The sequence below is a fragment of the Cupressus sempervirens genome, chromosome 3 (assembly GCF_028749045.1).
Source record: "Cupressus sempervirens isolate cs-2001-9-10 chromosome 3, ASM2874904v1, whole genome shotgun sequence".
NCBI lineage: Eukaryota > Viridiplantae > Streptophyta > Pinopsida > Cupressales > Cupressaceae > Cupressus > Cupressus sempervirens.
In genome coordinates, this window is record NC_143120.1 from 975,876,435 (window position 1) to 975,901,402 (window position 24,968).

The 24,968-nt window shown below is 37.5% G+C and overlaps 1 protein-coding gene across 1 annotated transcript in view; it reads left to right on the top strand.

Moving 5' to 3' along the window:
- LOC149570011 (uncharacterized) overlaps positions 1 to 24,968 on the top strand; it is a 222,596-nt gene that overhangs the window by 196,801 nt on the left and 827 nt on the right. The window contains exon 15 of the mRNA XM_089822673.1: positions 11,980 to 12,033. Coding sequence (XP_089678799.1) covers positions 11,980 to 12,033 — 54 coding nt within the window. The remainder of the gene's footprint in view (positions 1 to 11,979; positions 12,034 to 24,968) is intronic.

The following is a 24,968-nucleotide window of genomic DNA, read 5'->3' on the forward strand; positions in this document are numbered from 1 at the left end:
GTTTGTGTCTAGTGTCACTTGCCACTATTTTCTACATTCCAATTAATTCATCCCTTCGAAAATTGCATTTCTTTGTGGTAATATCCTCCTTTTGCTTGTGAGATTGCCCTTGCACTTTTGGTCTCACCTTCTTCATCCTTGAGTCCATATATGTCTGTCTTGCAATTCTTAGTTTTGTTGCTTTGTTCATGTCAGAAGAACTACTTGATGCCAACTGTTGCAACTACTTTTTCCAGTCCTTCTTGGTTGGGTCCACCATAACTATCTTTCCTTTGTCATTTTGTGCAATATGGAGAAAATAAGCTCGGATATGATTGTCAACACTTCTTCCATCGTAACTACTAGTGACCAGTCACAAACTTCTTTTGTGGTCGTATTCTTGTGCGTCATTCTTGGTCTTTGTTCCTTTGTGTGCCTTCTGGTTCGTGCACCCCTCTTCTCCTGTTGGCGGCTTTGTATATGCCTCCATGTATGCTCCCTTTCCCTCCCTCATTGTTCAACTTTGTTGTTCTTCCTTTTCGTCTGCTCCGCTCACTTGCGTTGCTCTTTTACTACCAGTTTGAATGCAAATCCTCTTTTCTAACACCCATGTCCTCCGTTAGTTTTTTCTCACCATGTATGGTAGTTGTAATGCTCATGTGCCATAGGGGTTTCAATCTAATATTACCATGAGTGCCACTAAATATTTTTTTGCATTCATCGTGTGGTGTTCCCACAACTGTGCGGTGCGACCCGTTTCCTTTGGACTACCATACGACCCTACCTACCGTCTTTCTATCACCCATTGTTCTTCCTTTGACACCATGCATGTGCTTTTGTTTGACTTCCTTCTTCATCCTCCATTACTCCCTGACCCAATATCGTAAGATGGCTGGCAGCCAACAAAATCAATTATCAGATGTGGTCTTCAAAATCCATCGTTCGGTGGTACTACTAGTGAATAGCTTTTGCCCGTGGTCGAGGGTCCTCTTCTCATGTCTTTTATGTCGTAGTTTTCTCTTCTTCTAACCACATTTCTACTATAGACCTTCTCTTTTGGTTTGTGCCCGTCACCATGTAGTGACTAGTCTCATGGGATGGGTTGTGCTTCCCGTATGACACCATCGCACAACGGTGGGTCGTACAATGAGACCCTATACGGCTATCAACCATACAATTTGACACTGTACAGTGGGGAGCCTTAATTTTTTAATTTTTCAGAATTTTACAATTTACCTAATGCAGTGCCTTCTTTCATTGGCTTGGGTCACCTTTCCACCCTCTTTTGCCTTTCATGTGTAATAACCCCAATAGGTTATAACTTCTTCAAACACCAAAAATCTTTATACTTCAGTTGTTTGACATTTCGTCAAACACTTTGCAAGCAAGCTCTGATACCACTGTAATAACCCTCCTCAAATCTGCTCTCAAAGATGCTGATTGAAGGCTCAAAGAATTTTGTCAAACAATTCACATGCAAGAGACATATGACTGATATAGTATTTCAGCTTGCTTTAAATGACTTTTTTCCAATTTGCATCAATGAGAATCTAGTGATAGAAGATTACAATGACCTAACATGAGTGTGCTCCTAATTTTGACAATATTCAGTGCATATATTATGATCTAAGCATGAGAAAAGAACACCTACAGCCAACAGGCATTTTTGCAAACAGTTGGTATGCAAACTATCTAGCTGATAAATAATGAGATTGAATTGCTTAAATGACACCAACAACTATTATCTTTTTTATTGCAATCAAATTTCTGATACAATGCTCATGAAATATGGCCAAGACTTTGGCATTTACATGGATTACCAAAATGACAATGCTGGTATAATGCACACTTACAGCTGAAACTTATAATACCCTAAAAAAAACAATACTAACAAGGGAACCTAGTTGTAGATGGCTGTAATAATTTTCTTCAATGCTGCCCCTTCTGCTTTGCTTTTTCGATTTGCTTTTTCGAACTGCTTTTTTTTGGCCTGCTTTTTCGGTTCTGCTTTTTTTGGACTGCTTTTTCGGACTATTTTTTTCGGCCTGGTAATGTCCCCTTTTTAGCATTCATAGCATGATGTTGTTGTTAGCCTATTTCCCCCACGGACCCGTAGGCTAACCAGGACATCAAAGGGGCTTAGAGGCCATTTGGCCTAGATAGTTTCAGTTGCAGGTCTTTCTGAGGGGTTTTGAGGCAACTTTGGGCATACTTACTATTTATAGTAAGTCATCTTGGGCATGGGTGGACATCCAGTGGCAGCGGTATGTCGATGGTAACTGTTTAAAATCGGCAAGAAGACTTGTTTATCATTGATAAGATTTGTTTTGCATTGATAAAGCTATTTTTATAAAGTTAAATTTAAATATTTAACTTTATTAATGCATAGACTATAGTTTGTGGGAAATATTTAAATTAAGAGTCCCTTTTATTTTATAACACATTGGAGACATAAGTTACATAAAGGGAGTTATGTATTATTCCACATTGGCAAGACGGAAGCGTGGAGCAAGTGAGGAAGGGATTAAAAGAAAGAGGATAGCTCTCATTTATTCAGGCTTGGAAAATATCAAAGAAATTGGAAAAAATTTTGGAGATTATGTCTCAATAGTTTGAAGGACGAAATCCCTTCAAGCTGGAAATCTTGACGCCATTGAAAGATATGGTCTTGAGATTCAATAGGGTAGCAGTCTGAAAAAACAGATACGAAAAAGCAATCCGAAAAAGTGGAACCGAAAAAGCAGGCCGAAAAAGCAGTACGAAAAAGCAGAACTGAAAAAGCAAGCCGAAAAAAGCAATCCGAAAAAAGCAGAACCGAAAAAGCAGTACGAAAAAAGCGGAACCGAAAAAGCAGGCCGAAAAAAGCAGTTCGAAAAAGCAAAGCAGAAGGGGCAGCATTGAAGAAAATTATTACAGCCATCTACAACCAGGTTCCCTTGTTAGTATTGTTTTTTTTAGGGTATTATAAGTTTCAGCTGTAAGTGTGCATTATACCAGCATTGTCATTTTGGTAATCCATGTAAATGCCAAAGTCTTGGCCATATTTCATGAGCATTGTATTAGAAATTTGATTGCAATCAAAAAGATAATAGTTGCTGGTGTCATTTAAGCAATTCAATCTCATTATTTATCAGCTAGATAGTTTGCATACCAACTATTTGCAAAAATGCCAGTTGGTTGTAGGTGTTCTTTTCTCATGCTTAGATCATAATATAAGCACTGAATATTGTCAAAATTAGGAGCACACTCATGTTAGGTCATTGTGTAGTTCATTGTAATCTTCTATCACTAGATTCTTATTGATGCAAATTGGAAAAAAGTCATTTAAAGCAAGCTGAAATACTATATCAGTCATATGTCTCTTGCATATGAATTGTTTGACAAAATTCTTTGAGCCTTCAATCAACATCTTTGAGAGCAGATTTGAGGAGGGTTATTACGATGGTATCAGAGCTTGCTTGCAAAGTGTTTGACGAAATGTCAAACAACTGAAGTATAAAGATTTTTGGTGTTTGAAGAAGTTATAACCTATTGGGGTTATTACAGTGGTATCAGAGCTTGCCTGCAAAGTATTTGACGAAATGTCAAACAACTAAAGTATAAAGAATTTTGGTGTTTGAAGGAGTTATAACCTGTTGGGGTTATTACAGTGGTATCAGAGCTTGCTTGCAAAGTGTTTGACGAAATGTCAAACAACTGAAGTATAAAGATTTTTGGTGTTTGAAGAAGTCATAACCTATTGGGATTATTACAGTGGTATCAGAGCTTGCCTGCAAAGTGTTTGACGAAATGTCAAACAACTAAAGTATAAAGAATTTTGGCGTTTGAAGGAGTTATAACCTGTTGGGGTTATTACATCATGGTTGGCCTCCAACTTGGACTCATTTACTACCTCTGAGATCTATTGTCCATCTAGTGTCCACAACTTAATTACCCCATTTCTTTCAATTTTTTCACCTTGTAGGGACCAAGCCACCTCACTTTGAATTTTCCTGGTTTGACTTCATTCCTACCATTATAATTTAGTGCAATTTTCCCTACGGTAAACCGCATCCATCTCAGGTGTTTTTCACACCACACCTTCCTTCTTTGTTTGGCTACATTCGTCGCCCACTATGTCATCATCCAACACTCATCCAACTTATTTAAGTTATATAACCTTTCCTTGAGGCTTTTCATTGCCCCCAACCTATTCTCAGTTGCGATCTTGAGGCTCAAAACTATAAATTTTGCAAGGAAAACTTCTTGGTCGTACATCAATTGAAATGGTGTTTGCCTAGTGATTCATTTGTATGTCATGCAGTAGGCCCATAGTACAAATGGTAGCTTCTCTTCCCAATCTTCCTCCACCCTGCACGATTTGTAGACTACCGACACCTATATTTTGTTTGTGGCTTTTTCCTGGCCATTTGCTCACAAGTAATAAGGACAAGACAAGAAATGAAAGATCTTGAATTTTGTGGTGAGCAACCAAATGACATGATTCACGAAGTGGCCCCCCTGGCCACTTGTTAGCTGTATTGGAATACCATACCTTGCGATAATATGTTAATAAATGAATCTAGCTGTACTCAATGCGGGGTTGTTTACTAGGGTCCGCGCCGCCACCCACTTGGTAAGGTACTCTGGTGTCACCACAATATATCTACATCATCTGGCTTTGCTAGCCTTTAGTGGCCTAATGAAGTTGAGCTACCCTCTCTCAAATAGCTCCTGTGCCTATGAGGATTTAAAGGTATGAAGTCCCACTTCAATGGTTTTTCAACCCTCCAACACATATCATAGCCCACAGCCCACTCCTTGGCATCGTTGTATAGCTTCGGCCACTACAAACTTGCAAGTAGCACCTTCCTTCCTATAATGTCCGACCCCATGTGTCCACCCACTAAGCCTTCATGTGCTTCTCAAAGGATGCCTGGGACTTATTCCATGACACACCTTCATAGTACCTGATTCGATCCTATCTTGTACAACAACCCATTTATCAATTGGAACTTCCTACTCCGCAGTACCAACTTCCTTCTCTCTCCAAGTGACATATCCCTCAGGAACTTTAATTCAAAGGAGTATTCTACATCAAGGACTTTGGAACTTGTTAACATTGATTTGTGTGGGTACACAAGGATGAAATGCTTGCAAAGTGAGTTGTTTTATGTGTTAATTAATGTGTATTCCAAGATGATGTGGGTAGCCTTTCTCAAAGAAAAAGTTGAAGCAATTGACAAGTTTAAGGCATTCAAAGCCTTAGAAGATAATGAAACAGGGTTGAAAAGAAAGTACCTTAGATCTAATAAAGGAAAAGAATTTGCCTCAAATGAGTTCGAAGAATATTGTGAAAAGTGTGGGTTAAGGAGACAATATTCATTCAGCTGCAAGAACTCCACAACAAAATGGAGTAGTTAAGAGAAAGAATAGAATCATCCAAGGTATGGCAAGAGCCATGCTCAATGAATCACTTTGATCATCTTAGTGTTCCACAAAACTTCAGGACGAGGGGACAGGTTTCGGGGATGGGGGGACCGAGGGCCCAAGTTCAAGGACGACAGGGGGACAATGATAGGGGCAGGGGGTGACGTTGATGTACATTGTACTTGAAAAACTAGTTGAAACATATGTATAAGAATTAAATTTCAAATGGAGCTTTGGCAAATTTGTAAAGTATCAAAATTGTAAATACTAAACACTAAAATTTTAAATACTTGAATACTAAATAAAATGTGACAAATGAAAATGTCAAATTGGAGATTTCTACTATATCGAATATGTCATAAAGATGATCACAAATGTCAAAATGTAGTGACAAGGGGTCTCTAATCTTCCCCTAAAGGAAAACTCCTTATCATTGGAACTATTGGACTCCTCATAACCAAGCTCCACCAAACTAACACCAACCAATCTTACATACAAAATTGTAGTATCTTCACCAATCTATTTTGGCTACTTTGGCTCTACATCCCATCATGTTGTTAGACTCTCTTTATACACACATCTTGTAGTTAGTGAGACACAGAGCACTATATACAACCACAAGCTTGTTTACTTTCCTTGAAGTAAGTTTGTTCCTCTTAAGAGATAGGATGAAGCTATAGGTTGACTGGTTCTTCTCAGCAATTGAAGAACTAAAAATCTAAGATAGCAATCGAATGGCTAGAATGGTGCTCTTGCATTTAGGTGCATGGCACTTCCACCACAAAATTAAGTTCTCTTATGCCATATCCATTTTTTCTACCTCTAAATAACCCATAAGAGTCGAAAATTTGGTCCATTTAGTGCAAATTTGGCTTGCATCTAAAGGATCATATATCTTAATGCACCTAAAGAACCATGTCTTCACCTTAGCATCCTATATTGGTGTAACTCTACTAGACTTAGTATCATACCACTTAGGATTCAATTCATAGGCAACCATGTGCAAGGGAGTGTTGAGCTTATCCCATCTCTGCTAAATGATTGGCTAAATGTGCTTGGTGCATAAAGCTATTGTGGGGTCCTCTCATACGACATCCCTCATTTGGTCAAGCATAGAATCAAACATATTTGTCCACCTCTCCAAGGGTACGCGCATCTCCATCTCCATATTTGATGACATGGAAAATTGGAGCAATGATGGAGACTATAAATTTGGCATCACTCCAAAACACATCAGTTCTCACTATATCTTTCACCCCTCTCGCCTGTCCTATCTTGGATTGGGCCTTTGTTGTCATAATCATGAGTCACAATTACTCTTGCAACTCAAGCGCATATTTGGTCTCAATAGGTTTCAAGAACCTTTTCTTAGAGAAGCTTTTGAAGAGTGCATGTGAAATGTGGTGGTTGCAGATAAAAATCTGCACATCACAAACCACTCTCTAGATCCTCTCAATCTTCCCCATGTCCTTAAGTGCATTGTTCAGGGCATGCACAGAACATCGAGTCCACCAAATATGTCTTTAAGATGCCTCAATAAATTTATCTGCATCTTTGCACACATGTTCATGAGTTGGACCACATTTTGTGGCCTGCCTCCTTAAGTACTTGGAACTGAAATTCAACATCTTTGTAATGCCTTGTACAATCAACTCTCTTGAGAAAATATGGGTCCTTTGTACATGTAACCGTGATATTGCTGAGTAGACGATGGCTTATGTCCATCCATCCATCCATGACTATGCTACATCTAGTCTTTATCCAACATTCCTTTATTTTCTCCATCAACACATTGAACTTGGAATAGTTCTTATTTAAGACTGTGGTCCTCAATTTGGTTTCACCAAGTGGCACATATGATGACCTCCCCTTGCTACCATCAACATCATCTCCTTATAATGAGGAGATCGAACTACATGAAATGGGCTGTCATTAGCAAAGAGCTTGCCAATGGCATCATCCATCTCGTTCTTCAGTTGCACATTAAACAAATCAGCTATGGAGTTACTTTGCAACTTTTGTTTCCTTCTACCTTCTTGTAATGTCCCCATTTTTGCACCTTCCTAAGCATCAATTATCTTGAGGTTACTCTGTTATTAGTGATCCCCATCAACTAGTGTCGTGATTAGAGGGCTCTTTGAGGGCGATTTGGGGTTATTCAGTTGACCTTTTGGAAGTCTATTTTAGTACTCTCCATCTCAATGCATCAATTTATTTATGGTCTACCTTCCAGAGGTCTTTTAGGCTCTATTTATACAACTCACTTATATGTTTGTATCCATACTATTTATGGCAAGTCATTGGAATGGTTAGAGGGCACAATGGTTATATTTGAAATTTGGCAAGATCAGTTGTTTGTTTGATATCTGCTATTTAATGTAGTTTAATGATTTTATTTAATTAATTAACATATAATCTATAATTGACTTTAATATAGTTAAATTAAATATTTTTGTGACTGAAGAGGATACAAGGGGTCAAGTGTGAATTTAGTATGTTATTGTCATAAAGTATTTACTTATTATGCCAAATGGCATGCCAACTTTGGGAATATTATAAAGCATCAAAACCATTTAATATTTAATGATTTATTAAAAACAAGCCAACAAGAGTTTTGGAGTCCATATAAAAAGCACACATGGTACATTTTCATTTATTATGGATCATTTGCAAATTGTTGAAGATTTTTGGAGAGAAAGGATTTTGCTGCTGAAAATCTAGATTTTTTAGAATGAAAACTCTCAAGAGGAACAGTACCTGTAGGTGTGAGACATCATCCAAGGATACTCATTTTATAATCTCATCCTAATATTATACTTAAGCTTATTTCAATTCAGATTTCCAAGGTTTGACAGCTTTAAGCGGTTTATTGTAATGTCCCCATTTTAGCAGGCTCTTGTAGCTAGGCTAAGTCAGTTCATCATGGCGACCCTCGTAAGCTGGCAATATCTTTTGAGGGTCTTTGTGGAAGACTTTCTATTTTTATTAAGTCTATTTTGAAGTGGTTTCTAATTTTAGCAGTGCAGTGGAGACAGTGGATTGAGCATATTCAGGGAGTTTATATAATAAGTTATTTATGTGGCATTTAATTATTAAGAGTATCTTCATGAAGCCATGTGCTTGAAAGTTATTTATTTAAAAGAATTAAATGGAAGCTTCTAATTAAAAGGTGGGTTGATGAAGCAACTTTAATGAAAGGTGTATTGGTGAAGCTAAGCTGCATTATAAAAAAGGGTTTGACGTTGTGGTTTTCTCATGAGGACTGATTCCTCTCGCTCTGGAAAGCAATTTGCTGCTGTTGTATAGCAAATTGGATTATCTGCATTTACATTCAATTCAATGCTGAATTATATTGAATTGAATTAATTATTCAATCTGATTTTGGGAGCTCTCCTGTTCTATAATCACTGTTTCTGGGAGGCGATACTGAGCTGAGGTTTGGTGATAATTAGCATTATAATTGGGCGGCTAGCATTATTGATCCCTGGTGTTACAAATCCCTGCTAAAAACACTTAAGTAATTCTGTTCTTGGCGTGCATAGTCCCTGTCTCTGGATGTGTTTTTTCTCTGCTTGTTGGACGCTGCAATGGTGGAGATTGGGTGTCAATTATCCCTGCTAGAGGTCCTGCAATTTTGGGGTTTGATCACCTATTCACCCTGCAGAGATTGGCATCATTGAGAAGGCCAGCATATTGACTTGGACACCATTATTGGCATCACACAGCAGTGACATTAGGAGCTTGCAGTTGCCTAGTAATAAACAGTGTTACTACCTCAGAGCTGCGTTTGAATGCAAGCAATTGTACACTTCATTGGTGTGGGGAAAAGAGAAGTGTTTCCTGCTGCAAATCGTGCATCATCACCAAGATTACCGGGTTCATTATTGTAATATTTTAATACTGTTGCAGCAATAGCTTTGGGAAAATTCATAAATTGCAAAGAATTCAGTTTTGGCATTTCTAGTTGTTTGATATTTTCTTGTAAATTTCAGTATTCTATTTATATTCCAAAAAATCTCAACAAAACATGAACTCTCAAAAAACCAAAAATAAAAGCAAAAACCCAAACAAATTCAAAAGAGCAATGTCATACTTTTCAGCATTGTCAGAGCCAGCAGGGTTCTTTACATATATCAGGCATTCATAGATTGGTTGAAGGTAGATCGGGGAGGTTTATTTGCAGGCTGGAAAAGTTGATCAATCCCCAAGGTTGACAGGCAAATTTGTGAAGTCTAAATGCAAGAAAAAACCCTCATTTTTGCTCATATCTCCTAGTGCATCACCTATATTGGTCTGGATTTTTTGCATATGAATTCCCATAGCTGGCCAATGGAGATTAATATCTAATATGTAGGTTTAAAGTGCTGCTAAATTATTTTGCAATTTCTTGGCAAATATCGGGACACCATTCTTAGTGTGTTATTGTACTTCGGAGTAGTATGCTAAATGAAGAGCTTTTGATGAAGTCTATTTGCCATTGTAATCTAATTGGTCAGATCAGAGCATCACAATCCCTATATAATAGGAAGGTATTTATACCAAACTCATTGTTTGAGATGTTACAATTTCTGAGTTCTTTATTTCTGCTGTTCAGTAAGGTCAGAGCATTATATGTACATCATTCTGATTTTCTGAGTTGTATACAGTAGTCCATAATGTTTAAACTTTATATATTTAGTCATATGGTATGATTGCAAACTGTTTGTCACAATAACTCTTAGACTGCATGAAAGTAAAGATGAACTATATGAAGGGGAAATATGTTATGAAAATAATAAACAAAATGGATGATAATAATCAGAACCATGCATAGTTCAAGTGTACTCCAAGTGTTTGACAAAGTAAGGAATTGGTCTTCAATTGGGGTGGGACACTTCACCTCTCCTGCATGGTCAACGACAATGGAAAAACCTGACATCAGTCCTCTCGTCCCCAAACTATGACCAAAGCTCTGTGGCTGGCTCTGCTGAACATTTGTCCTCCTATTAGTGTAATCTGAATACCTTAAAGCTTGTTTATCTCAACTCTAAATTTGAGGTTCTTCCCTTCATCCAAAAGAGCACATCTTCCCACACATTTTCCTAGAATAAAAAGAAGATGTGCATTAAATCTAGTAATGCTTCCATACCATTCTACACCACAAAAATTTCATTTCCTCTTCCTTGCGCCACCACTTAACCCCAACCTTCCTAGTAATCGAATTTTTGTTGGAAACTGTTGGAGAGAAGTCTTACAATCAAATGGACCTTTAGCATACTCTGCCGACAATGTAAAGTGGCAGTCTATACTAGCTGTTGCAATTGCCATGGAACTAGTTTGGGCTACAAGATTGGCCTCGTGGTTAACCCCCTCAGCCTTCATAGTCAGATTCAATTTCACCATGAACCTCTACCTCACCCTCACTCATGTCATGAGAGCTCCTTGTGACACTGCAATAAACAATATAAATGCTATAAGTGCCTACTTTCAGGCTAGTTTAATGAAAACAAAATGAATCATTTGATGTTGCATGTTGATGACAAAATGAAAAAAAGAAGAATGAGCATTCAAAGGAATTCAAATTTGAATGGAAGGGTCTAGGAATGATTCTGTTAGATTATGTTTGTATCCATTGCAAAAATAGTGTAAGCTCTTTTTTTTGCCTTACACTGTTTTTTGCCGATGCATAATACATACAATGTCTCTTACACCTGTCTTGATCGTTTTACATCTTTGCTGGAGATGCAAGCACCTAATACGTTTTTCATAAAGGCATCTAATTTACACTTTAGCAGCCTTTCTTTTTCATGAAGCCATTCCTGGTTTTCTATGTGTTTTGATGCCACCAAATTTCAAATATCATACAGACCATCATATTCACAATTCAAAATTCTAGGATTTAGCTTCCATCAACAATAATACTCAAGTATCACTGAATCGCAAATTCTTTTAAGTATCTTTCCTCATCAAGAATATCATAAAGCTATTTAGGAGATGGTAAAAGAAACCTAGTGGATGGAGTTATTTCAACATTTCTTTTTTATCCACTGATTTATTGGTAAGCAAGCTATTGAATCAACTCGAATGGGGCTAAACACCATTCAGGACTCTGAAGGAACAAATGGAGTGACAGGGCTGGAGTTGGGATGCGCGGACTATATTTAGTTAATATACTCAAAGTCACGATAGACCTAGTTCAAACCAGCTAATATGCTGATTGTTCTGCCTAGACTTCCTAGTACAAGCACCTCTAGTAGTAGAAGAATGGTAAAGAGTCTCATATACATCGTAATTAAGCTGATTGTGTGATTTAGCCATCCGCACTTCTTTACAAGTTAATTAATAATTTGGAACACAATCTAATCTCTATCCAATAAATGTAGTGATTACATTCCATATGTCAGGAATACACTATTGACAGGTGCTCATGAGTGGTTTATTAAATATTTAGAATATGACATAAATATTGTTTATAAGATGCAACTTTTTTATGTTTTTGCTTGTTTCTTATTGTACACTAGATAAGGAGATTGCTTTATAATAGCAAAAAATGAAGAGTGCATTCTTATATTGTTGCACTAATACAGCTACTAATTTTCAATTGATTCGTAGTTTGACAGACCTGTGCTTTTGTTTCGCAATGAATGGAATGTGACCCAGCTAATGGTACACTCTTTTCCACTATTCTCCTTTTCTCCTTTAGTAATTTATTTGTGTAGTTTGTACTAAATTGAAAGATGAAAAAATGTTTATTTATTTTCTTACCAGTACACATTTTTTTGCCAATAAATATACAACTTAAAATACTTAAAATATGGAAACACACAAAAATTGCATGTAACATGAATATATAGAACTGCATTTCATTCCTATATATATGTTGATCCATAAACAAGGTGGATATTCCACTACTGTTATCAACGCAAAGCTTAAGTACTCCAATCAATGACAGTATTATATACTTCCTGCTCCAGAACTAAAACCTGCAAAAGAATTGATAAAGATGACTAATTGTAAAAGAGGGTAAGCATGACATGAAAATGAATTCCAACACGAGTTCACTTACAGAGTCCCAATTTGGAGGAAATATATAGAAGAGTGGAATAAAATTTCTTCGGGCTGCCCTGAAATTTTTAATTACTGTCCAATAGACTGAAAAGAACCCCTTTAACGAGTTATAAGGGAATTTTTATAGCAAATGTTTTACTACTTGATTATACTAGTGTAGGGAGGTGTTACCATCATTGAGAAAATTTGGATGAACATTCTCAAATACAAAAATTATACCTACAAAACACCTTGGTTCAGTCCCATGAAAAGGCTAGGGATAAATAAAAATAGCCTCCACCCCTGTATCAACATGAAGCTCTCTATGTCCAACCATGTGCCCTAAGTAGACAAATAATGTTGTCCAAGTCATGCTTGGCATGCCCTCTTACTTAGGAGCATATAGACTTTGATGAGATTTACCCATATAGAGATTGGAATGCGTAGGATGAAAGCACTTGCATGTTCATAGAAGATGGAATTGTTGTTTTCAAGAGAGGGGTTGGATTGGATGACATAATTTCATGAACATGAAATTAAGTGTAATGTCCCATTCTTTGACCTAGGTATTCGGGAAAGTTCCATTAGCCCATATTATTCTGTAATGTCCCTAAATTTTTATTTATTTATTCTATTTCTTTTGCTTGATAAATTGCCGGAGCCTTATATTATTTTATTAATTTTTAAAAACTCTTACATTTTACACCCCATTCAAATGCAGGCATTGGGGGAGAAAGAGTGGGGAAAGAAAACCCCCAGTGTAGTTCGGGACTTCTTCAGTCCTACATTGTAGATACTTAATAAATGCCCGCCCTGATTTAGCAGATTAGAAGTAGCCTAGATGGCAACAATACATTTAAAACCAGTAATTACATTAATAACTTCTTTACAAAAAGATGGATTCCATTCATAATTATAATTGTGTTATTTTAAAATCATTAATGATCCAAGACTCCCTTTGTACATCTCTTGAGACACTCGTAAGCTTTGAATATTCTACAAACATTAATCCTTTCAAAACCAACTAAGGTCAAATCGTTAGCATTCTAATGGAAAAATTCATATTCGCTTACTAGAATCATTTATATGAAAATTTAAAATCAGAATATAATCCTATATCCTACACAATGCTCCTCTGATGGCAGCTATGTAATGTCCCCAATATTATTGAATAATTTAATATAATTTTTTTGTTTGTGTGGCCCCGAAACTAAAATTATCATCTATCGAGCCCTTTATTTTATTGTCGATAACATTTGGCCATGTCGGTACTTTTTGTAATCCTTCAAGAAGTTTCCCCGAAGCCATATATAAGGTCTGGTTAGTTGTTGTGTGTATGTGACTTTTGGTATTCCTCTGTATGTGCAAATTCATGTTGGAGTTCTATTGTTTTTCATTTTGGAGGTGGAAGATCCTCCCTACTTGGCACATGTCGTTTTAGTGGGAGTAACTCCTCACCCTATTCTGCTTTTGTTTCAAGATTATTGTAATATGAAGTGCTATCATTATTAAATTAAGTTTCCTCTTCCTTGTGCAAATTTTCACCTTTGTGTAATACGTCACATTCTAGTTAGTCCTTTGGTGTTGATCTTACATCCTAGCATAATATTATTGATATATCAAGTTATATATACACAGTTGGTTATGTATTTGTGCTTGTAGGAGTCACACAGCAAGACTAGTCACTCGCAACAACTGTTTGGAACTATTGTACATAAGGGAGAACTATTTTACGAAGCAAGGAAGATCCTAAGATGACCACGCACAGTCAACCCTTACCAAGTTTCCGTAACACTCAAGAAACATCTCCGTATGGACATATATTATCAAGCTAAGTTTGTCGATATGACTTTAAATAATTCTCGTACAATGAAATCATCTGCACAAGAAACTCAAGACTCTTGCCATCGTCGTATGTTACCTCCCACCCTACGGACCAAGGAGAAGTTGTCGTATGTTGTAGGTTGCCGCCAAACTTACAAATATTACCATACATGATCAACGGGAAGGAGAGAGTTAACTGTATAGTTTGGTGTCTTCAACCATTTAGACAAATCAGATTCATCATACAACAATCAACAACGCCATTTGAGCCATACATTCCAGGCTCCACACAAAGCTCAACAAGATGATTGGGCTTCCATCTAAGAACCAAAACATTACAGTGGTATTAGAGGTGGTGATTTTGCTAGCCTATTAGGTAGTGGATGCAAGTGTACATCAAGAGGTACCATACTATTGACAGAATTGGGGAACTTTAGGATCTTGTAGCGAAATGTGTGCCACTGCTAAGGGAGATAAGCAGAAGGCAAGCACATCTCAACGACACCATGGTCAGAGGGGAAGAAGGACAATGGCTTGTGGAGGAGACGTAGAGGTTTGCAGAAGAGAAGATGAACAAAGAACAAGATGAGCATGATGATAATTTTGTCACTTGGAGAGAAAACCCTCAACATTCACGCTCTCGACCATGGATGTCAACATTTCCCTCAAGGATTGAAGCACCTTGCAAAGAGCAAGAACCCACTTTCTAGGAAATACAAGAGCAACTAAGGGAAGACTGGAGGAATATGAATCTCAAAGGAGACATCCTTCAAGGATTATGTCGATCTGCAAGTGAGATATTTGAGCATTAGCAACCATGGCCACTGCAATGATGACCTCAAATGGAAAATGGCCCAGATAAATATGACATTTTTTGATGGATTTGAATCAATCTTCGTACAAGCATGCGCCCAAAAGGAAGAGACATATTTTCAGCTTCACCCAATGCTAAAGGATGAGATAGTCAAATTTGTGGTGCTTCACTTAGAAGGGATTGCTCATGAATGGTGGCATCATGGAATGGTTACTATCAACCACAATCAAATAACCTACTATGTCAAATGCACAAAGAGGCTGATAAATATCTTCAACGAGAAAGATCTAAAATTTAATTTTAAGGAATCGGTGCAGTTGAAGCAATCTAGATTAGTCAACAACTATATTAACGAATTCTAGAGACTATTCGTGCTGGTAGTAGATTTATGGGAGAGGCGACTGATTGTGTTGTTCATTGATGGGTTGATAGAACCTTTGAATGGTCGGGTGAAAGCATTCGGCACTATCACATTCATTGAAGCAATTAAGAAGGCACATAACATGGTGATATCGTCTAGTTCCTCCAAGAGTTATTCACACCCCAAGCCACCCCTCACTCCGAAGGAGAAAGATAACAAACCACATACAAAAGAGTCATCTTTGGATGAGACCACTAGACAGGAGCTTAGGGGACAAAAACTTTGTTTTATCTATAGAGAGCTATAGAAATGAGGGCATTGATGCTTGGGCAAAAGAAAATTCCATTACATTAAGGTGATGTTTGATGGAGAGGAGCATGAGGGAATTGAGCCTGAAGGAGATGATCAACAATCTTCCAAGGAGGTTAACATAAACTACACAGAGAGGATTACCACGCTGGTACGACAAGGAGGCACCATCCTAGCACTTGTTGGTACTCTGAGGTGCATTATATTCTGGGTACATGTTACACTCTAGGGGCACTGGTCGTAGTCATGTTTGAAAATGGGGCCACACTCAAATTCATCAACACATCACTTGTAAATAGAAGGGGTTTGCATATAAAGGCTCATGAAGGATTCCAAGTCAAGGTGGCAAGAGGAAAACTCTTGTCATGTACCCATCCGGTTCTGTAATTGGGTATTACCATGGGGAACCACAGAGTGGCAAATAACTTCTTTGTAGAAGATTTGGATGACATGGAGGCCATATTGGCATCTTGCAGATGGAGACTCTTGACAAGTACATAGAGTTTCAAGAGTATGGAGTTCTTGTTCAAAGTGGATGGCAAAAAGGTAGCATTGAGGGGGATGTTGAATGACGACCAAAGGAAATTTTGGCATGATGGATGGAGACAATCATCATACATGATGTAGTATGGGAAGCACACTACTTGGTCTCAACAAAACCTACATAGGGGGAGTCTAGATTTACTACCAGGATGAAGAGCTTTAGACAGTGTTGGATAAGCATAGCATGGTCTTTGTTGACATCCCACTTAACATAAATTTGCATTGTAGCTTTGAGCACACCATTGAGTTGGAGGAAGGAGCCAAGCCTATCATCACCACACCTTATCGCCATCCTAAGAAGTTCAAGGATGAGATAGATAAATAATCTAGGAACTCCTCAACAAAGGATGGATTAGGTCAACTCTAGTCCTTTGACATTGTTGGTAGTGATATAAAGGAGGATGGATCCCTTCGGATGTGTGTGGACTACCATGTATTGAACAAAAAGACTAAACTAAGCAAGTACTTCATCCCTAGGATTGACAAGTTGTTGGATGAGTTACATAGCGTAGTCTATTTTATCAAAATAGATCTCCACTCCATCTATCATCAAATCTACATGAGGGAGAAAGTCGTGGGGAGGACAACCTTTGGTTGCCATTATGGACACTATGAGTTCTTGGTCATGTTATTTGAGTTGATCAATGCTCCAACCACGTTCCAATCCTTTATGGATCACATCTTTGAACTTCAATTGTGTAAGTTCCTAGTGTTGTTCTTCGATGATATAATCATCTACACCAAGACTTTAGAGGAACATCTGAGGCATTTGGACGAAGTACTAGAAATCATCGAGTCACAATCATTGTTTTCCAAGAGGTCCAAATGTGAGTTTGGAATGACGGAGATATTGTACATGGGATACATCAATTAGTGCTCGAGCGGTTCGGATACATTAGGAGAAGATTCAAGCCATTCTAGAATGGTGGCCTACCAAGACTCTCTTGAAGTTGTGTGGATTCTTCGAAATGTATAGTTATTACAGAATGTTTGTGAATGGATTTTCATAGTTCAATGCACCATTTACATATCTAACACAGAAGAGAACTTTCTATTGGGATGAATAGGCGCAACTCACCTTCGACAAGTTGAACAAAGTCATGAGTTCTTGTTCAATTTTAGTGCTACCAAACTTCACTCACCTCTTCATCTTGGAGTGTGATGCATCGGGAGAAGCATTCGAGCAATGTTAATGTAGGATCGTCACCCCATTGCATGCGAGAGTTGAAAGCTCTCAGGAGCAAAGCGACTCTACCCCATTTACGACAAGGAGATGTTTGCTATCATGCATGCATTGACGAAGTTTCGACAATACCTTGTTGGAGCAAAATTCGTCATTTGGACAAACCACATCATCTTGAGATATTTCTTTGAGCAAAAGGATTTGAATAAACGACAATAAAAGTGGGTGAGCAAAATCCAAGAATTTGACTTTGATATTGAGCATATGAATGGCAAGAATAATGTGGGAGTCGATGCCCTATCAAGAAGACCTTTCATATGTTCTCTATCTTAGATTTCAGCCAATTGGAAAGCACATATGTTGTCTGAATACTCCAAGAATACATTTGCATGTCAGTTGATGGATTGTCAAGTGCAGGATGATAGATGCAAGGTGGTTGACAACATCATTTAGTACAAGGGAAAAATCTATTTGGTACCTGAGTCCAAGATGAAGGAAAGAATGATAAAAGAAATGCATGACTCGCCCTTGGTCTGACACCCGGGCTACTTGAAAACCTACAAATAAATCTAGGAAAGGTTCTCTTTAAAGGGCCTAAAAAATGACGTTCTGCAGTATGTACAAGAATGCTCCACTTGCCAGCAGAACAAATCCAAGCACACCTTAGCTACGGGACTGCTTCAGCCATTGCTTATCTCTCACCAGAAGTGGGATAGCATCTTGATGGATATCATTATCGGTCTTCCCAAAGTGAAAAGGAGGGATTGCATCTTCTTTGTTATGGATTGTTTTACCAAATATGCCTATTTCTTTGGCATCTCCACCGAGTGCCAGACAACTCAAGTGGTTGAGTGGTTCTTTTGTGAGGTATGCCACTTGCATGTTCTCCCACAAAACATAGTGAGTGACAAAGATAGCCTCTTTCTCAACACCTTTTGGATTGAATTATTTCAGTTGGCAGGTTCGGAGTTGTCGCCAAGCACAAGCTACCACCAGTAGACAAACGAGCAAACAGAGATTGCGAACAATTAGTTTGAGGGTTATCTAAGGAACTATGTTTTCGCACAAAAAAAGGCATGGGTCTGTTGGTTACAACACCACCTACAACATGTCAATAGGTATGACGCCCCTCAGTGTTACATGGTCATGAACCTTTTGTCATTCGTAGATCTGGTGTTGGGTGACAACCATGCACCGAGGGCCAAGGAGTGGCTTTAGGAAAGTCTAGCTATCTTTAGATCTCTCAAGGTTAATTTGTAGAGGGCTTAGAACCAACAAAAGATGTATGTCGATCGACACTAAATTGAGCAAATTTTTGAGCTAGTCAATCTGGTATGCCTCCAACTTTAATCATACAAACAATCTTCCCTGAAAGCATGTGGTAAAGAGAAGTTGAAGCCACATTTTTATGGACCCTATAGAGTGGTTTGAAGGGTGGGCAAAGTTGCCTATGAGTTGAAACTTTTTGAGGGGAGTTGGATTCACAATATTTTTCATTGTGTCATGCATCAAGGTCATTGGGTAGTGTGTCATAGTATTGAAGGAACTGCCACCCATTGATGAAGAGGAGAAAGTAATTTTGGAATTGGTTGGGTCATTGACATCGAAGAGAAGTTGAGGTCGCGCACAATCAAGGAATTCGTAGTGCACTGGAAGGACCTACCAATTAAGGTTCCAATGTAGGAAGGAAGACAAATTCTGGAGCATCCAAGTCTACAATTGCTTGAGGGCAAGCAATTCTTGGGTTGGAAGGATTGTAATGTTCCTAATATTATTAAATAATTTAATTTAATAATTTTGTGTGGATGACCTTGAAATTAAAATTATTATCTCTCAAGCCCTTTTTTTATTTTATTGTCAATAACATTTTGGCTATGTTGATACTTTTTGTAATCCTTTGGGAAGTTACCTTGAAGCCATATATAAGGCCAGGTTAGTTGTTGTAGGTATGCAAATTTTAGTATTTCTTCATATGTGAGAATTCCTATTGGATTTTTGTTGTCTGCCATCTAAGAGGTAAAAGATCCTCCCTACTTGGCACCCACGATTTTGGTGGGAGTAACTCCTCACCCTATTTTGCTTTTGTTTCAAGATTATTATAATATGAAGTGCTATCATTATTAAATACAATTTCCTCTTCCTTGTGCAAATTTTTATTTCTATGTAATATGCCACGTTCTAGTTAATCCTTTGGTGTTGATCTTCTTACTTAATATTATTGATATATCAAGTTATTTCTACATGGTCATTTATGTATTTGTGCTTGTAGGAGTCATACACCAAGACTAGTCACTCATGAAAACTGTTTGGAACCATTGTACAAAAGGGAGAACTATCATACGAAGTAGCAAACATCCTAAGGTGATTGCATGGTCACCCTTACTAACTTTATGTGATATCCAAGAGACATCTCCATGCACACATCTATTATCAGTCTAAGCTTGTCATACAACTTTAGATCATTATTGTACAGTCAAATCATCAGCACAGGTAACTTGGAACTCTTTCCATTGTTGTATGTTGCCTCCCCATTGTATGGACCAAGGAGAAGTTGTAGTCTGCTATATAGTTGTCGCCAAACACATGAATATTATTGTACATGGTCAATTGGAAGTAGAGCGTTAAGCATACAATTTGGTGTCTTTGACCAGTTAGACAAGTTAGATTCATCGTACAACAACTAGCCCAACCACTCGAGTTGTACATTACAAGCTTCATACAAAGCTCGACAAAGTGATTGAGGTCACACCTAGGAACCAGAGTATTACACTTTCTCATCAAACTATGAAGCTAAATGAGATGTTTTTAAAAAGTGTGTCTAGACTAAATTATTTTATCGTCCCCTAAAAAGGGATTAGTAATGAGCATCAATCTCCATACATAATTCATTTGAATGGCATGTGCTCTTGTCCCAAAGAGGATTCCCATGATGATTCTCTATGAGTTGCTAGTTCACTTCCATTAAAATATTTTCTTGCTTCCGTAAGCTCATGTAGGTATTACCTTGATTGAAGAGTTAATAGTCATAACCTCGTCTTTCTTGGTTAACTCTTGTACTTTGTAATCATCATTTTTTTGTTCCTTAAGAAAATGTTACCCATGACAATATTTGAGCCATCCACTATCATGGCTAGTGTTTCATGAAGAAAAAAAAATCATATCTAAATAGACATCTTAAGGTATTACTAGTGTTAATGTATAGTTTAGTCGAATAATAATAATATTAGAAAATATGTTGATGTAATGTATTTCTTTTATTAGTATTATTATTATTGCATACTAAATGAATGTGTCTGTGTGTGTGCGCGTGCGCGTGCATATAATATATATTAAGTTGGAGGCCGATTAAACCTTGCATTAACTAGTTGTTTGTAATTGACCATATCAGTCGATTTGATTGAGTTATATTAAGTTGTTTTTGTTATATTATGATATGATTAAGAGTCACGTTTGATAGGCTGTGACTCCCAAGTCACGTCTATCAAATGTGAATCATAATCATATAAATTTTGCGAACATATTTGAATAATGGGAAATAATGAACCAGATCAACATACTCTTTAGAACCAATTCATCTGCAGTCGACAGGAATTAGAAATAAATAGTTACTGCTTAACATCAGCAATCCTCCTTCATTAACATGGTATCAGAGCATTAATGGAGGAGATATTAAGGGGAAAAAAACGCAATGTGTGCACCATGAAAAGTCATCATGCATATTTATTGACAAGGAAGCTAGCACATCCTTGGCACCAATATATGGCACAAAACTTGTGGTGTATGTCAATCTTAATCGAGTTATGTTGTGGGATTTATACATCATCATTGAGCCCTCTTTTTTTCCCAAATCACGTGCTCTGCATTCGTAGAACATATATGATGGTATTGATTCAAAAGAATGTTTATCGAGATCATCGGGAACAAGCATAACTTCCATCAACATATTTTTGGCTATCTTTCAAGAAACTATAGACACTCATGGTACCTAACTCATCTTGCCGCAATTATATATCCCATGTTGAGATTGTAAGGAAAGATATACGGAGCGCAAAAAACCCAGATTCTTGCAGGTGATTTAGTCGGAGTCCAAAGTTGTTCATACAAAGATTCAATTTATGGCTTGGCTCAATGTTGGAGAGACATGAGCGTTGATGAATGCCAGAAAGGCACTTCACTTTTCTTCCTAAGCTTGTGGGTAAAAGTTACTACTAACAAAGGTTTTAGAAAATATGTAGATGATATGATGAGCATGTCTCCAACAATCTACTTCCTTGCACGGTCTGAGAGGGATTTCGATAGGGAAGCCTACAACTAGTGTCTAGTTAAAGGAAAGAGATATTTCTCATTTCCTTAGAGCTACTAAAAAGGGACAGTAGAGAAAGGAGTGGTAATAAAGGTAGATTTAAGATGACATGAGAAAGGACATTGCTAAATTGCATAGCAGAGGAGATAAGGGACCCCCAACAAGGAAACCACAAGTTTGCTATACTCGTTGATGCAAAATTTCCTTATTTGGATTAATATGCTCAAATTGATAAATATTTAAGATGGATTTTATGATGTCAATTCTTCCCAATGCCATGAATATGAAGTAATGAGATTATGTTAGAAATGACAAAGCACTTTCTTAATAATTGAAGAATATCAACTCTCATTGAAGGCATATGGCAATCGCATAAGAAAGATAGATGATTTCACACATCTAAAGAAGAAATTTAGACAGAGAACAATTTCTATGAGTTTATGAAGAAAAGTGGAACAATGCCATTAATTTCTTTTATTGGATGGCATTAGTCTTTGACTAGATGAGATAAGTAAATTTTAAGTACAATTTATAAGTGTTGTATTCCTAATATAGAAATCTCTCATTTGGATTTCATTACATCCTATAAGAGTTATGTACCTTGATCTTTTCCTCTGAAAGTGTTATTGCAAGAAGAGGGAGATTGAGATGAAAAGGGAGCCTGACATTTCATTAGAGGCAACCTTCAAAGAGAGGGAGTAGATCGAGAATATGGTTCAGTAAACCTTCGACGATCTCAACCGTAATGATTCAAAGGGAGTAGACCATGTTGAGATGGATTCTCCAATGATCAATAATTTGTAGTAGTCAAAGGATTGTGATTCATGAATAGACCTATATTTTTACTGGTCCTACCCCCTATGTACATCCCGAGGAAGTGACAACTTCCAAATGATGTCATTTGTATTTGCAGAAATTATTGTAAGGTGACAATCTTACAACTTCTTGTATTATGAGATCAAACAAATCAAGTATATGATGATTGTCTTGCATCTCAACATTCTGGAAGGCCATTACTCAGAGTATTTGGTGAATATCATTGATATTCTGGGAGGCCAATACTCTTGATATCAGATGTGATATCTAAACCTTTTGAGTACTTGGTGAATATCATTGATATTCTGGGATGCCAATCCTCTTGATATCAGATGTGATATCAAAACCTTTTGAGTACTTGGTGAATATCATTGATGTTTTAGGAGGCCAATACTCTTGATATCAAATGTGATATCAAAACCTTTTGAGTATTTGGTGAATATCATTGATATTCTGGGAGGCCAATACTCTTATATCTAATGTGATATCAAAATATGGTGGAAATCTTCTAATCAAAAATTCTTGTTATGTGTCATTACCAAATATTGTGAATGATGTAATATTTACTTGTGTGTTTATCCTTTTAAACTAAGAGGGAGTGTTAATGTATAGTTTATTCAGATAATAATAATATTAAATATGTTTTGATTAAGTAAAAACAGGTTTTGAAAGGACCCGAAACCCTATACAAAGAGAAAAGAAAGATATAGCAATGAAAGATCTTTAAACAATTGTAGAACACCACCCAACAAACTAGAGGAACTCACCATAGTTCCCATCAAGGGGGCTAAAAACCAACCCAGCTAAGCACAACAAAGGACCAACAAGATCATTTTGGCCTAATCTTATGAGAACGTAAAGACATATCAAACGAAGGTTTGCAGGATTTGATTTTTTTTCCTTTAACTAATGTCCATCCATCCTCCACCTTTTCAACAACCATCTACCAATCCAGAGATAAACTTGAAGAACCCACTAAAGGGCAAACAGCATCAGTATCCACAGAAGGGAAAGGGGTAGCAGCACAGCTAACCCCCAAAACCCTCCCAGGAGAAACATGGGCATCAATACACACAGCAACAGGAGATAAGACAATAGAACTAGCACCAACATCAATTTTCAAGACAAAGGCAGTAGCAATAGAAGGGGTAGCCTTAACATTCTGAACCAAAGCCTCCTTAGAGACAACATTCATAGCATCAAAGATAGCAGCATTAGCAACTACCAAAGAATGATCAATCTGAGGTGAGTAATCCGCCACACCCCCTTCCTTGGAAACTTTTTGAATCGTATAATGATGGTCTAAAACCCCCAACCACCAAGAAGGTGATTTATTCGATCTAACCTTATCAGAGGAACATTGTGTAGCAAGATGGCCAGTCTTATGACATTTCCTACATCTGAAAGGAGTACCCTCATAATCAAGATTTTGGGTCCAAGAACCATTTGGAGAAGCCAAAGTAATCTATTCAGGGAGGCCCTTAGAAACATCAACCTCCACAAGAATATGAGCATGCGTCGTCTTAAAAATATTAGCTCCCGCTTTTATTGCATTTCAAAATGTTGTTCCTGCTCACTGTTACGCAACTTCTATTGAAGTTGTCCTTCCTGTTGTTGTCTCCCTGATACCACGTTTGGGGGTGTTTGCCAGCGACCGCCGTTCTTGGGAAGTCTTCTACCCCTGTTGTGTTTGGTAGTGGGTCTTCTAGGCTCTCTCAAACATTGCCAAGGTCCTCCCAGATGGCCCTCTCAAGGCCTTTGGTAGCTAAGGGGAGGTCAGCGATTTCATATGCAGATGTGGTTCTTTTTGAGGCAAGTATTTGTGGACCTGCCTCTGTTGGAGAGGGGGATCTCGTCCTTCGGTGATGCATGTCTCTGTAAGTAGCCCCATCATGGTTAATCTAGATTCAAATACTATGGATGAGATCTTCAAAACTACGGAAGATTTCTCTTCTATTGTTGCTATTTTTCATTTTAGGGGTTTCTGGCCCTCTCTTCCTGATTTACATGCTTGGATTTCCAAACATTGAGAACCCATCATAATTGATACAGTTCAAATTTACCCTGTGGCAAGGGGCTTTTTCATTGTCAAATTTGAAAATGTTGCAGATAGGAACACCATTTTGTGTAGTTGTTGTTTCTATTGTGAGGAGAGGTTTCCCCTGATGGCCAAACCCTAGTATCGGGGGTTTTATCCTCTTACTAAATCCTTTGATAAAATACCCTTTATGGGTAAAATTGCCAAATCTTCCCTTTCGTCTTTGGCTAATTCAGTCTTGAAGTCTGTGGGGGAGGCCATTGGGGATTTCCAGATGGTTATCAAATATGTTGATGTAATGTATTTCTTTTATTAGTATTATTATTATTTCACACTAAATATATTTATGTGATATATGTGTGT